At 42.6% G+C, this 15,466-nt stretch overlaps 1 protein-coding gene across 1 annotated transcript in view; it reads left to right on the top strand.

Moving 5' to 3' along the window:
• LOC126194758 (protein numb) overlaps positions 1–15,466 on the top strand; it is a 252,370-nt gene that overhangs the window by 138,201 nt on the left and 98,703 nt on the right. The window contains exon 5 of the mRNA XM_049933040.1: positions 2,640–2,717. Coding sequence (XP_049788997.1) covers positions 2,640–2,717 — 78 coding nt within the window. The remainder of the gene's footprint in view (positions 1–2,639; positions 2,718–15,466) is intronic.

The raw sequence follows: 15,466 nt of genomic DNA, 5'->3' as shown, positions 1-15,466 counted from the left end.
CCTTTTTTAACAGCATCCTTACACGTATTTCTCCATGATTTTATTGAGTTATCCCGATGTGTCTCGCTGGGGTTTTATTATGGGCTTTTCTGAACCTCACCTTTTTGGGGTTGCTTTATGTTTCCTGTGGTGGAATCAAATGTAGTTTTCCAGTTTATTGATCTCCTTCCATAGATTGTAAAAATCTTTCTTTGGTATAACATTAGTGTAGGGCGCTGACGACCTAGCTGTTTAGCGCCCTCCACCGTAAATCATCATCATCAAAACTTGTTCAGCCAGCAGCCGAAGGTCATCATACATTGTTCCATAGCTGAGTGTGTAAATTTTCTTGTAGTTACTACCTGCTTGGTAGATTTTACTGAGTTTTTTATGTTCTGGGTCAGAAGAATAATATTGTTCATTGATAGTTCCACAGTGCTGACTTTTTGTTGGTGGCACAGAAAATCTGTTTTGGAAACAGTTGGTGCTTTCACTCCAGTGTCCCATTGGAGATATGGTATATGGAGTGGCAGTGCTGCAGTGCTGTGTGGGAGAAACTTTTTGTTGTGTTGTGATTACAGCCATCAAATTGGAGATACTGCTTGTGGTTTTGTTACACAGAACAGAAGTTGTATGAACCCACTTTTTTTGGGGGCTGGGCGGGTCTAGACTTCAGGAAAGGGAATGATAATGCTGCCACCAATTTTTTTACATTATCTGACAGACAGCACATGTAAACTGGAAGTTTTTGTTTAGATATTTGTGGGTTATGTAAGGATTCCGTTCATGCTTCTGTTATTTTTGTGAAGTGGTCATCAACCAGAAAGTTTGAAACTGCGTGCCGGACAGGACTCGAACATATGACCTTTCATCCTGTACCTGAACCCCAAGGCTGTGGATAAGCAACGTCTCCATAATATCCTTTATTCCAGGAGTGCTAGTCACACAAGGTAGGCAGGAGAACCTGGATGAAGTTTGGAAGGCAGGAGATGAGATAGACATGGCAATAGAGCTGGAAGGTGGGTTGTGAGGCATGCTTTGATAGCTTAGTTAGCAGAGCACTTACCCTCAGTAAGCAAAGGTCACAGGTTTGAGTCCCAGTTCAGTTTATGCTTTCAATCTGCCAGGAAGTTTCAAATCAGCATATTTCATCACTGAAAATTCATTCTGAAACCTGAAGGTTGGTTTAAGACCATGGAGCTTCACTAGTTATGGTTCTGTCGGAGGTAGTATACTGTTGCCCTTCACATCAACAGTTATTGGGAGAGGCGTAAGAAGTGAAAAGTGACAGATGAAAATCCTGGAGTAGGAGTATTGCATTTACTCGTCAGTAATTGAGAAGTTTGTTGCCATATTTTAATGTGAACTAGCTTAAAAATTAATTGTTCTTCACCATTATATATTGGGTGCAAGTAATCCATGGAATATATTACTAACCGAATAAACATTTCATTTTAGTTAAGTATGAAAACATTGTTTTGACACACAAGAATTTTTATTGCAATTACTTACTGCTGTCTACAATTTCTGCCTACTTAGTCATGATGATAACTGTAGAGCAATTCACGAAAGATGGCGTTGAGGCACGGACTGGGATTGCATCGTTGGCAATTCGAAGTGACAATTGTGGTACTGGCATACACATGCTTAAGTAGAACTTGTTGCTTACCACCACTACTGAATGCACATTGGCTGTCAGAGAAAGTGTGACGTGGGTGCAGGGAGTGAGCCCAACTCGACTGCCATCATTAGTAACTCGTACTTGAAGACTTGCTACCAATAAATAATCAAATGATTGTGCGTTAAAGTTATGTTTGGGGGATTGGTGTAGATCTTTATGCATATTTTGTTAACCGTTGTTATGTCATATTTTATTCTGGTGGTGGTACTATGTAATGCTGAAGATCATTCCAACAAAAGTGCAGAATTTTGTAGTGTGGTGTAGCATTATATAATACTAGAATGCGAAACGAGTTACATTGCACATCACTCAGCCTTAGAGTAGCACAGAAGGAAGTGAGGCATTGAGACACAAATATCTTTAATCATATACTGAGCAATGTGAAGAATCTAATAAATAATATGATTAACATTCAAACAGGAACTGAAATCATATCTGCTACAGAACAATTCACTGAAAAAAGTCTATTACATTTTGAAACTAAGCAATGAGCAATTTTGATTGACAAAACATACAGATAACTAACTCTGAAGTGGAAAGAAATCACAGTGGAAGAATGAAGGATGAAATGATGAAGAATAACATTATTGTCTCTTCGATACCTACTTGATTGAGAAGTAGCACATCGGCCATGAAAATTGACAATGGCCAAGTGAGTGGTGTGTTGGCCACATGCCCCTCTGTATCCACATCCATTAGTGCCTAAGGACCGAGGATGACATGGTGACCAGCTGGTACTGTTGGGCATTCAAGGCCTGTTTAGATGGTGGGTTGTTGTTGTTGGGCTTTTTTTGTGTGTTGTGGAGCACTACATTTTTATTAGTTGGATTGCCTGTTTATAGAGATTAGTATAGTGCTTGTTAAGTGGTGTTCTTCCTCTTTCTTTTAATGTAAAAATATTTTTATTATGTCACTGATACTCCTGTTTTGCCCTTTATTTTAATGTAGCAAAGGAAATAAAATTAATATTTCTTTTCAGAATTCTAGACGGAGACCAGTGCGAGCCATCTTGTATGTTTCCGGTGACGGGCTTCGTGTCGTAGAAGATGACACAAAGGTATTTTAAGAGACTATTTGCTGCTGCATATTTCTTGTGAAAAGAAGTGGAAACTTTAAAACAGAGAGTTACATGGTTTATTGTGGGTTGAGTGATGTTTCTCTGTCCTGAGTTTGTACTGGGATAAACTTTCCTATCTGAGTTAGTCATGAAACTGAATATAAATCTTACTCCCTTGAGAATAGAGACCACAGGCTGCTGGGAAAAACTCCAGTGATTTTTTTTTTTTCTTTCTAGTCTTTCTGATTCTTGTTGTCAACCATTTACTAAGGCACGCCAAGGTGTATTTCTGACATCTGTCCCTAAACTTTGACCATGTTGTTACCTTCTGGGATGCTCTCTCTACAAAATTGGTAGGACTTCCTGTTAAGTGTTATTTTGTTAAATTTTGTCTTTGATAGTGTTTGTTTTGCTTAGACAAATTGACTAAAGGTTATTTACTGATCAATAAGCTGGAATGTGTAGATTTTAAAACCTTGTGGCAGGTCATATAAAGCAGTTGATACTAGTTGTTGTAAGATAATAGAATTGTCACCATTCCAAATCAAACACAAATTTTGGTGAGCAAAGTAGTTAAAATCTGTAATCTCAGACTTTCAGTAACAGTAAGTGAATTAAATGTCTTAACTAACAGTTTCATTAGAGAGCTATTTCGTGGAATCAGCTCTTCACTACAGTATTAATTTTGTTCTTTTATATTGGGTACTAAGTAAGAAAATCATTTCCTCACACCAAGGTTTACAAAAATAATCTAGACAGTTCTGATAAATCATCTAAAGATATCATGGAAGTTAACCTGCAGTCTTTAATTTCTTTGTGAACATGCTCTAGCAGCGAAAGTGTATATGGATGAAAATACTCTTGCACAATGAAATTCTAAACAAAATTTAAATGTTAGTGACTGTTTTCAATGAACTTCAAATTTTACTTCAATATTACACAATAAACTATTCCCTCCTCGATCTTTGAATTAGTTATCAAGCAGTTCAGCTAACTTTAATAATCTCTTATGGTTTTTATTAGAATAAATTTTACTGTTTTTCTTTATGGTATAGCATCAAGGTAGTAGATTTTAGGATTCAGAGCAGGAATACTGGTCCTTCTCATTAGTCGCTTGATCTACTTATCTAACCAACAACACTCATCTGTAGCACCACGGCCTCAGAAACTTTTATTCTCTTCTAGCTATAACTGCTTGTCGTCCATGTTCCACTTCTGTACAAGGATATGCTGCAGGAAAATACCCTCAGAAAGACTTCCTAATGCTTAACTTTACACTTAATTTCAACAATCCCCCTCCAAAACCTAGAAATGATTTTCTTGCTACAACCAGTCTAAATTTTATTTTTGTACCCAAGTAGTTAAACTCACCCACTGCTTGTAGCATCTCATTTTCTAATCTAATTCCCTCAGCATTGCCTGATTTAATTTGGCTACATTCCATTAGCTTTATTTTACTTTTGTTGTTCATCTTATTATCTCCAGATCATTGAGATGCTCTTCAAAGTTTTTTGGTGTGTCTGACAGAATTACAGTGTTGTCAGCTTACCTCAGAGTTTTTATTTCTTTTCAGTGAACTTTTAATTCCATTTCCAAATTTCTCCTCAGTCCCCTTTATTGCTTGTCTGACCAGGTCCTGCAGAAAGTGTCTCTAGGCTGGTCATAGGTTGTGTTCCAAAAATGAACAGCTTAGAGACAGAAGTGATGAAACTTTCTGCAAGACCTGACCATTATTTTGCAGGACAGTGCTCAAGAACATACAGTGCAAGCTGTTACTGATTTGTTTGACTGATGGGGCTGCTAAGTGCTATACCACCTACTGCACTCCCTTGACTTCAGCCCTCGTAAGTTCAATTCGATTTCTAAACTGAAGGAAACACTTCACGGCACTCGCTTGAGAACTGCTACAAATTCGTCGGGCAGTAGACCGCGCTGCTTGAACTGTCAACACAACTGTCACTGCTAAGAGTATCCTACAACTTCAACATCCCTGGCAACGGGTTATAGACAATCTGGTGACTACTTTGAATGTCAGTAAAACTTTGAAACACGTATCTATTTTGTATGAGCTGTAAATAAATAGTTGCCAGTATTAAATTCCCAACCCTAGTATATATCCCTTTTTTGATGTGTAGTTGTGAAACATGGGTTATGAGAAGTAAAGGTATCAGTAGAGTTCAGGCAGCTGAGATGAGAATTGGTTGTGGTATGATTGGAAAGACAGGGAGCGATAGAATCTGAAATGAAATGATGAAATATGAAAACCACCTCACGTTGTAAGATTCCAAGAAAAAATAATCTTGCAGTGGCTGAGATGCCCTGGACATAACACAATGCATGGATGCTGACAGGGTACCAAGACTACAATGTGTGATTTGAAATACAGAAAGGAAATAAAAGTAGACAGTAACGAGAGGAAAAAACTACCTTTATTACCCATTATTAAAGCTGTCAGTGGCCCAGTAAGGCGTTCAATGTGGATCAACAAAAATTTTTGTTTATTTTTGCAATACCCCAAAAAGTCTGACAGGTAGCAATGCAAGTTTTAAATCCAACCTAAAACCTTTTTTTCTGGACAACTCCTCCTATTCCTTGGATGAACTTTTATTTAAAAGCCGATAGCCCCCCAAAAAACAACTAATTTTTAAATGTAGTTGTATGATTAGGACTGAAAAATTACATGTTCATTAATGTTAATGCTAATAACCTGTACTTGTCTTTTAAACTGACTTGTTCTATATTACTGTGATAAAAGATCATTCAAATGCTCTATTGAACATGTAACTAACTAACTCGGACTTGTGTACAGTGGATGTCATGAAATCTGAATTGAACAAGGTGTACCCAGGACAGCATGGAAGAAAGAAAGCAGTTTGAGTGGTGCGTTTGGTGAACAAGCATTGTTTGTTGACCCATCGAATAGGTGGAATGGTGTTGGATAATGATGATGATGATGATGATGATGATGATGAAGTCACATAAATAAAATATCTATCTTAGAAATTCTTTATGCAGATGTATGCATGACGGCTAATTCTCCTGAATCTCTTCAAACATAGATGAACCTGCTAAATGACTCGTGCAGAAGATTTGGTTTAGTCAGAAGCATCACCAAGACACAAGTCCTTCAACAACCACTTAGGGGTTCCAATACAGACGACTGCAGTATTAAGTTGGACAACAAACATTTGGAAAACGTGTCACACTTTAAATATCTAGGCAGCCAAATTAGAAGCGACAACAGCCTGACAACAGAAATTGCAGCTCTTACAGCAAATGCAGCCTCAGTTTTCGGCAAACTGAATCACCGAGTATGGAAATCAGATGATCTCAGACTACAAACTAAAATTGCAGTCTAAAAAGCAATAATATTACCAACTTTACTCTACACCACGGAAACCTGGTGCTGTTATAAAGCTGACATTAGGAGGCTAGACACCTTTTATCTTCGCTGTCTGAGATTAATTCTCAGCATGAAATGGGAAGATTGTGTTCCAAACTCGCAGATTTTGCATCGTGTGAAACTGCCTGGCATTGAAGCTCTCTTAATGATGGAGTGGCCATATCATACGCATGGACGACTGTAGACTTCCCAAAGTGGTGTTCTACTCGGAGCTCTTGTGTGGAAAGCGGTGGCAAGGTGGTAAACACCTGCGATATAAAGACACCGTCAAACACCACCTCACAGCCCGTGGCATTCTGAGCAAACATTGGGAGGAGCTTGCATTGCACCGATAAGGGCGGTGCTCAACTGTACATAAGAGTGTGGAACAATTCGAGCATATCTGCCTAAAGAACCTGGACGATAAATGAAAGCTCCGCAAATCTAGGCCCAAGCCTAATTACATCTGTATGTATAACTCCACTGGGCAACTGTATTGCACTTCATGTGACCAAATCTTCAAAGCAAAGTTCAGTTTTGCAAGCCACATTCGAGCCCATCACAATACGGACTGAACAACTGATGGAGTCGGTGTCACCAGACGTGGCGAGAACGACATGAGGGTCTTCCATCAAAGATGAAAGCAGGCTGTGAAGATGTGGTGTCACCGCCAGACACCACACTTGCTAGGTGGTAGCCTTTAAATCGGCCGCGGTCCGTTAGTATACGTCGGACTCGCGTGTCGCCACTATCAGTGATTGCAGACCGAGCGCCGCCACATGGCAAGTCTAGAGAGATTTCCTAGCACTCGCCCGAGTTGTACAGCCGACTTTGCTAGCGATGGTTCACTGCCTACATACGCTCTCATTTGCAGAGACAATAGTTAGCATAGCCTTCAGCTATGTCATTTGCTACGACCTAGGAAGGCGCCATTACCAGTTACTATTGATGCTGTAAAACATGTACCGTCAAGAGCGATTTTCACCATTTATGGATTAAAGTTAATTATTCCACAGTTACGTCCTTTTTTGCTAGTCTCATTTCCTTTACCTGTTCCAGACCTCACGCCAGCCTGCGTGATCTAAAACGCGTGCCTTTCGGCTTCCTCTCGTAGTGGGTTGGCTGTCTTGTCAATCCACAACAGAAGTACGACCATAAATGAGAGTTGTGTCGACACCTGGCCAAATGTGTAACCTGTGGCCGGGATGCTCATGAAGGCAATTGTGTGCCTCTTTCTACCCACTGTATCAACTGCAATGGCGATCATGCCATCACCTGAGATTGTCACATGTACCTTTATGAGTGGGCTGTCCAGGAGATCTGGGTGAAGGAAAAAGTGCCTTACCCGGTCGCTCTAAAGTTATTGGCTAGTCCAAAACCCTGCGTTCTACCGTCTGGCACCTACAGTACGGTTCTTACTACATCTCGCTCCACAAAGGATATGACCACACAGACATTCAACCTCAGATTTAGGTCCTCGTCTCCTCATCCAGCAATGCAACAAGCAACCGGCAACCCAGAAAGGAATACTCCTGCGAACCAGAAAGGCTTCAAGAAATCAAACAAAGGGAAACAGTCTTGTCCTTCACCAACTCTGAATCATCATCAACAGTGTCATCACATGATGCCCTCACCTGGCTGACCTCTGTGTTACGTGTTACTGGTGCACACCATCAACCATTTTTTCTGTCCTGGACTCCACAGACCAATAGAAGGAGAATGCCAATGCTCCTGTAGACCTCATGGAGCAGGACCCTCCTGCCTCTGTGCTCTGTAACAGTGAGTCTTCAAAGGCTGGCACTCGGCAGCCGCCGAGGTGACACCCCTTCATTTCTTCCTCGCCATGTCTCTCCTTCAGTGGAACGTTCGCGACTTTTGACCCAACAAAGAGCACTTACAGCTGCTCTTAGAATCGCTGCGTCTGCTTGTACTCTGCCTCCAGGAAACAAATTTGCATCCTCACGACTGCTTTGAGCTCTCGGATTTGTTCCTGGTCCACTTTGACACCCTCCCCTCCTCTGAGGATGGCATTCTGTCTCAAGGGGAAATCACGCCACTCATCTGGGATGACCTCTATAGTTAACGCATCTCCCTGGCTACCCGACTCCAAGCTGTTGCAATCTGCATTTTTCTTCCTCACTTATCCTTTTCCCGTTGTACATCTCTCTGTCATTCAGTGTCACCAGGGCCGACTGAGACTTCCTCCAGCTTATAGGGCAACTCCCTTACTCCTTTCTGCTACTTGGTGACTATAATGCACACCATTCCCTTTGGGGCTTACCAAGATCCTGTCAGAGAGGTGCCCACTTGCCTGACCTTCTCAATCTCCTTAACCTCATCTGCCTTAACAAAGAAGCACCCACATTCCTTTCAGACTCCTCACACTTATTCCTATTTGGACCTATCCTTTTGCCCTTCCCAGCTTGTCCGTCGTCTCAAATGGTCCGTTCTCTCTGACACAAACTTGAGTGACCATCTCCCATGTGCTACCTGTTTGATGACTCCTACCCCACCTACTTGCACACCCAAATGGCAGCTTTCTAAGGCTGACTTGAGGCTTTACTCCTTCCTGGTGACCTTCAATGAACATCATTTCCCCAGTTATGATGACCAAGTGGAATATCTTACAAACATTGTCCTTACCTCTGTAGATCGTTCCATTCCTCGCACTACTTCTTTACTGTGTCGTGTCTCCGCATTTTTAATTGTCATCCTACGATGGCAAACTGGATTCATTATAAACGGTTGTGTGCTCAGTGTCGCATTCTTCGGGATAGCAAAAAAGCTAGCTGGATTTCATTCACTAATTCTTTTAACAGTTCCAGTCCCTCTTCCGTCGTATGGGCCAACGGCTGATGGTTCTCTGGGACTGAGGTCCATTCCCTAATTTCCCGCCTGACAATAGCAGATGATGTCATCATGGACGCTTTTGCTATCTCCAACACCTTGTCCCACTATTTTGTGGAGATTTTAGCTCCTCCCATTATCACCCTGCCCTCCTCCATCAGAAACGAGTGGAGGAGGCTCGGGTTATACCCTTCTCTTCCCAGAATAGTGAGTGCTATAATGCTGCCTTTACTATAAAGGAGCTAGATCATGCTCTCACTTCATCCCGATCCTCCACTCCAGGGCCAGATGATGATCACATTCAGATGTTGCAGCACCTGTCTCCGGCGGGGAAGCACTTTCTCCTTTGTACATACAACCGCATCTGGGCAGAGGGCACATTTCCCAGACGCTGGAGTGAAGCCACTGCTATACCCATACCTAAGTCTGGTAGGGACAAACACCTTCCTTCAAGCTACCGCCCCATTTCTCTCACCAGCTGTGTTTGCAAGGTGTTGGAACATAAGATTCATGCCCGGGTGGTATGGTGACTTGAGTCTTGAAATTTACTAACCATTACACAGTGTGGATTTTGAGCACACACTCTGCAGTTGACCATCTCGTCACTTTGTCCACCCATGTCGTGAGTGGTTTTCTGTGAAAATCGCAGACTATAGCCATGTTTTTCAATTTGGAGAAAGCCTACGATACCTGCTGGAGAACTGGTACCCTCCGTACTCTTTACATGTGGGGGTTCCGTCGGCACATGCCCTGTTTTCTTTGGGCATTTTTACAAGACTGGGTTTTCAAGGTGCATATGGGTTCTGCCATGTCAGACACCTTAATCCAGGAAAATGGTGTGCCTCAGGGCTCCATCCTCTTTGCTATTGCAATTAACCCTATAATGGCCTGTCTCCTGCCGGGCATATCTGGCCCTCTTTTTGTAGACGATTTTGCCATCTATTGCAGTTCTCCATGAACCTGTCTCACTAAATGGTGTCTTCAGCACTGTCTTGATCATCTTTACTCCTGGAGCATCAACTATGGCTTTCACTTTTCCCCTGACAAAACTGTCTGTATGAATTTCTGGTGGTTTCTCCCACCATCTCTACATCTTGGGCCCAATACCCTTCCGTTCTTTGAAACTACGAAATTCCTGGGGCTCATGCTCGATAGGAAACTCTCTTGGTGCTTCCATGTGTCTTACCTGGCAGCCCGCTGTACGCAGTTCCTCAATCTCCTGCGTGTCCTCAATGGTACTTCCTGGGATGCTGATCGAACCACCCTCCTCCATTTGTACTGGTCCCTTGTCCATTCCAAACTAGGGTGCTTTGTTTATATGTCTGCACATTCATCCCTGTTATGCCGTCTCAACACTATCCACCATCGTGGCATTCGTTTGGCCATGGGCACCTTTTAAACCGGCCCAGTTGAGAGTCTGTATGGTGAAGCTGCTGAACTACCCCTGTCCTACCGCCGTGAGTTTTTCTCTAGCAGGTATGCATGCTGTTTGTCTGGTCATGCGTGGCCACCCCTCCTATGCTTCCATCTTTGATGATTCCTATGATCGTCAGTATGGGGCTCATCCCTCTTCTCTGCTACCTCCTGGAGTCCACTTCGCCACTGGAGTCCGCTTTCGCCACTTGCTATGGTGGCTTAATTTCAGAATACCTGCACCGTACCCGGTTCATGTGGACCCTTCGCCACCTTGGCTTCATGAAGCGGCCCATGTTAACCTTGACCATCATTCGTTTCCTAAGGACACTACTCCAGCCTCAGTCTATCGCCTCCAGTTTCACGACCTTCACATGGAATGTCACGATAGTACCTTTGTATACACTGATGGCTCTTGGACTGACCATGGGGTCAGGTGTGCCTTCATCATTGGCACTTGTGTCTTTCTATATTGGCTTCCGGCACACTCCTCAGTATTTACAGCCAGTCTCTTCGCCCTGTATCGGGCCACGGAGTACATCCGGCAACACAGCCTTTCCAGTTGCGTCCTCTGCTCAGACTCACTCAGTGCCCTCCAAAGTCTATGTGCGTTGTACACTGTTCATCCCTTAGTGCAGCGGGTCCAGGAAAACTGTCACTTGCTCATTCTTTGTGGAGCCAGTGTTGTGTTTCAGTGGGTCCCTGGTCATGTTGGTCTGCCAGGAAACAAAGCTGCTGACGCAGCTGCCAAGGGTGCAGTCCTCATACTGAGCCCGTGAGTACCTATATTCCCTCCAATGATCTCTGCATCGCCGTCTGTCAGGAGGCGGTGTCCCTTTGGTATTGCCAATGGTCCTCCCTTCACAGGAATAAACTTTGGCTCATTATGCCTCTCCCAGCACCTTGGACGACCTCCTCTCGGCCCTCCTGCCAGGTGGAGATTATTTTAACTTGGCTGCGTATTGGGCACTACCTTTTTAGCCATCGTCATTTGCTAAGTGGCGCTACTGGCGCTACCTTACCACTTTGTATTCATTTCACCCAAATTTTAACTGTCTGCCACTTCCTGCTGGAATGCCATTTTTTAAACAATTTACGTTCCAGCTTAGATTTTCTGTCTGATTTATCAGCCGTTTTAGTGAATGACGCCTAGGCTGTCGACCACGTTTTACTTTTTATCTCCGAAGCAGTATGGCAAGGCCATTTAGTTTTTAGTTTTGGACCTCCATTTCTGCATGGTGTTATTTTTAGCCCTTTTTTCCTGTGCCTGTTTTTTGCTGTCTCCTATTTTGTCCATTGAGACTGAAGTATAGTTGTTTAACTCCTCTCTGTGTTCGTGTTCTATAGTTTTGACTTGGGTGCATATGACTCCATTTGTCTTTTGCGCCCAAAATCAAAAGAAGACAAAACAAAACAATGCCTAGTTCCCTTCAGAAATTTTTAAAAGACCAAGTTTTCGAGATACGTGTGGTTTCTGCTGTGTCGGACACCTTTATCCAGGAAAACGGTGTCCCTCAGGGTTCTGTCCTGAGCGTCGTCCTCTTTGCTAAAGCCATTAACCTTATAATGGCCTGTCTTCCACCAGGCATCTGTGGCTCCCTTTTTGTTGACAGTTTTGCCAACTGTTGCGGTTTACCATGGACCTGTCTCATTGAGTGGAATCTTCAGCGAAGTCTCGATCATCTTCTCTCGTGGAGCATTGACAATGGTTTTCATTGTTCCACTGACAAAACCATTTGTATGAATTTTTGATGGTGCAGTTTGTTTCTACCACCATCTTTGCATCTTAGGAACATTGCTATTCCATTCATTGAAACCACAAAATTCTTTGGACTCACACTCGACAGGAAACTTTCTTAGTCCTCCCAAGTGTCTTACCTGGTGGCTTGCTGTATGCTGTCCCTCAAACGTCTACGTGTCCTCAGTGGTACTTCTTGGGAGCAGATCGAACCAACCTCCTCCATTTGTGCTGATCCCTTGCCCGTTCAAAACTCGATTGTGTGTTTCATTTATGCATTGCTCTTGCGCCGTCTCAATACTATCCACCACTGTGGCATCCATTCGGTGACAGGTACCTTTTACACCTGTTTGGTTGAGAGTCTGTATGCAGAAGCTAGTGAACTACCACGGTCCTACTGCTGTGACTTTCTCCTCAGCAGATATGCATGCCATTTGTCTGCCGTGCGTGGCCACCTTCTCGTATGACTTCTTCGATGACTCCTTTGATGGCCAGTATAGGGCATGCCCCTCTTCTCTGTTATGTCCTGGAGTTCACTTTCGGCTCTTGCTCTGGCAGCTTCACTTCTTGCTACTTGCCACTTTCCAATGGGTGTGAACCCTTCACCACCTCTGCTTCATGTGCCAGCCCACGTTCAACTTGATCCTCATTCGCTTCCTAAGGACACTACTCCAGCCTCACTCTATCACCTTCAGTTTCGTGACCTCTCAATGAACTTCGTGATAGTACCTTTGTGTACACTGATGGTTCCTGTACTGACCACGGTGTTGGGTGTGCCTTCGTCATTTGCACTGTCATTTTTCTGTATCGTCTACCAGAACACCGCTCAGTATTTACAGCAGAACTATTCACCCTGTATCAGACCGAGCAGTACATCCAGCGACACAGGCTTTTCAATTGCATCATCTGTTCCCACTCTCTGTGCCCTTCAAAGTCTCTGTGTGCCGTGCACTGTCCATCCCCCAGTGCAGTTGGTGCAGGAGAGCTGTCACTTGCTCACTCTTGATGGAGCCACTGTGAAGTTTGTTTGGGTTCCTGGTCACATCGGTTTGACGGGAAAGGAGGCCGCTGACACTGCTGCCAATGCTGCAGTTCTCTTACCTCGGCCCGCTAGTTTCTCCACTTCTCGGATGATCTCTGTGTTGACGTCTGTCAGGAGGTGGTGTCACTTTGGCATCACCACTGGTCCTCCTTTCGTGGGAACGGGCTCTGGGCTATTAAGCCTCTCCCAGCAGCGTGGACTACCTCCTCTGGGCCCTCTTGCTGTGAGGAGATCATTTTAGCTACGTTGCGTATCGGGCACTGTCTTTTTAGCCATCTGTGTTTGTACATGGTGCTCCCCCACCAGTTTATTCTCATTGCCCTCAACCTTTGATGGTCCACCATTTTCCTATGGAATGCCCTTTTTTTTCAGCACTTACGTTCTCATTTGTGTTTGCCATCTGAGTTATTAGTCGTTTTAGCAAACAATGCGCGGGCTGTAGATTGAGTTTTATTTTTCATCCATTTCAGCAGTATGGCAATCTAATCTTTCGTTCAGGACCTCCGTTTCTCTACAAAATATTTTATAGACCTTTCTCCATGTCCCTGTTTTTAGCTGTCATCTCTTCTATCAATTGGGATTAATGTGTAGTCATTTTTAACTCCCCTCTTTGTCTTCGTGTTCTACAGTTCTGACATGGGTGCGTATGAATCTAGTTGTTTTTGTGCCTTAAAACAAAACAAAACAAAACAAAACAAAACAAAACTCTTGCGAATTTGGATCCTCTGCCATTGGAACTTTGACTCCAGTTGACTTGAGAAGTTAAGAGTGCATACATCCCTGCTGTTATCTTCCATGGCATGTTAAACTACAGGTTATTGTGCAAACAATCTATCTGTGACCATTCATTTGGAGTGATATCTCCCAAGGAAACGTCCCCAGTGTTGGGATTGACTTTTTGTAACTATTTTGTCCCTGCTCCAGCTTTACGTAGTCATTCATCAAAGTGTGCACTCGTATCCAAGTATTTGACGTAAAAAAATTCAGCAGGATGCTCTAGATCTGTAAAAAGAAGATTGTTACGCACAGCCATGGTGTGGCATAGTGATTAAGATACATTCATGAAGACCTGAAGGTCATACGTTTGAATCCTATCAGATAGGTTGAAATTTTAATTTTTAAATCTGGTCGAAATGATTTTGGGCATTATTTTTATTCAATTAATTGGTTTAAGCACTTTTTTTTAAAAATTTCTAAACCTTTGTCATGTCACTTGAATCTTTTTATTAACTTTTCATTTGTACTCATTTTTTCTTCATATTGTTCTTGTTTCATTTGGAATTTTGTTTCATGTGATTTTAGTTACTTTTATATATTAACTTTGATTTAATATTCTTCAACTTTTTCATTTTATATTTTTGTCCATGTTATTGCATTCATTGTTTCTGTTCCTCGTTGTTCATATATAATCGCTTCTTTTGTTGAATTCTTCCTCTACGTGATTTTGTCCTTAGTGCAACAAGAATTTATGTTTTAAATGTTTCTATGACAATTACCATCCAAAAAGGTTTAAAAGCACCGGACAAGGTTCAAACTTGCATACTTCTGCTTATCTGGAATGAGTCTTAACCACTGTGTTCCCCAACCACTCTGGACAAAAACTTGTTTTTAAGGCTGTAAAAGCATCACGCGGAATTCTGTTTTGTCAGTTATTTTCAAATGAGGCTCCATTTTGATGAATGGTTCAATAAGTTGATCCTGCCCTTGGGGACATCCCCTGTCAGTACTGACTCTGCCAATACAGAAAACTGCAGTAAATGGAAACAAATTTAATTAAATGGAGGACATCCGCGAAACCATTTGTGTGGTCATAGTCATTACTGAGGCAAGCTTATTGATAGGTTGACGGGAAAACTGCACATTTGAGCTGGTCGCAGAGGAGGCTGTGCCTAACGTGGATATGCTTGTGAGGTTGTGTTGAAACACATTTTTTTGTAATAGCCCTCAATTTGATATGCCTATCTCCAACTTCAGTTTCTTCCTTCCTTTAACACCTGCGCGCTGTGCCCGTTCTTAAAGAGGCTGTTTAAAAGTTCAGAAAATGTACTGAACACACAGCTGACACATCCAGAAATGTCTCCCACTGATGTGGTCATATTAAGAACAATGTCGTCCTCATCAGCACTAAAAGTTTGACTGCATGAATCACATCACTGGTAGGACTATGATGTTACTGTTATGAGGACTTCAACTGCTAATCTCGATAGAACCCTTAAAACATTTGCATGTCGAAGTTTCCTTTTCTTAGCCTTGCCCACGTGTTACATCATCATAAGGCAGCATGTCTTATGTATATGCATTTAGCAACTTCCAAATTCTGAGTCAGT

The sequence above is a fragment of the Schistocerca nitens genome, chromosome 7 (genome assembly GCF_023898315.1).
Source record: "Schistocerca nitens isolate TAMUIC-IGC-003100 chromosome 7, iqSchNite1.1, whole genome shotgun sequence".
Taxonomy (NCBI): domain Eukaryota; kingdom Metazoa; phylum Arthropoda; class Insecta; order Orthoptera; family Acrididae; genus Schistocerca; species Schistocerca nitens.
The sequence above is the reverse complement of the archived record's forward strand: the minus strand, read 5'-3'. Positions and strand labels throughout refer to the sequence as shown.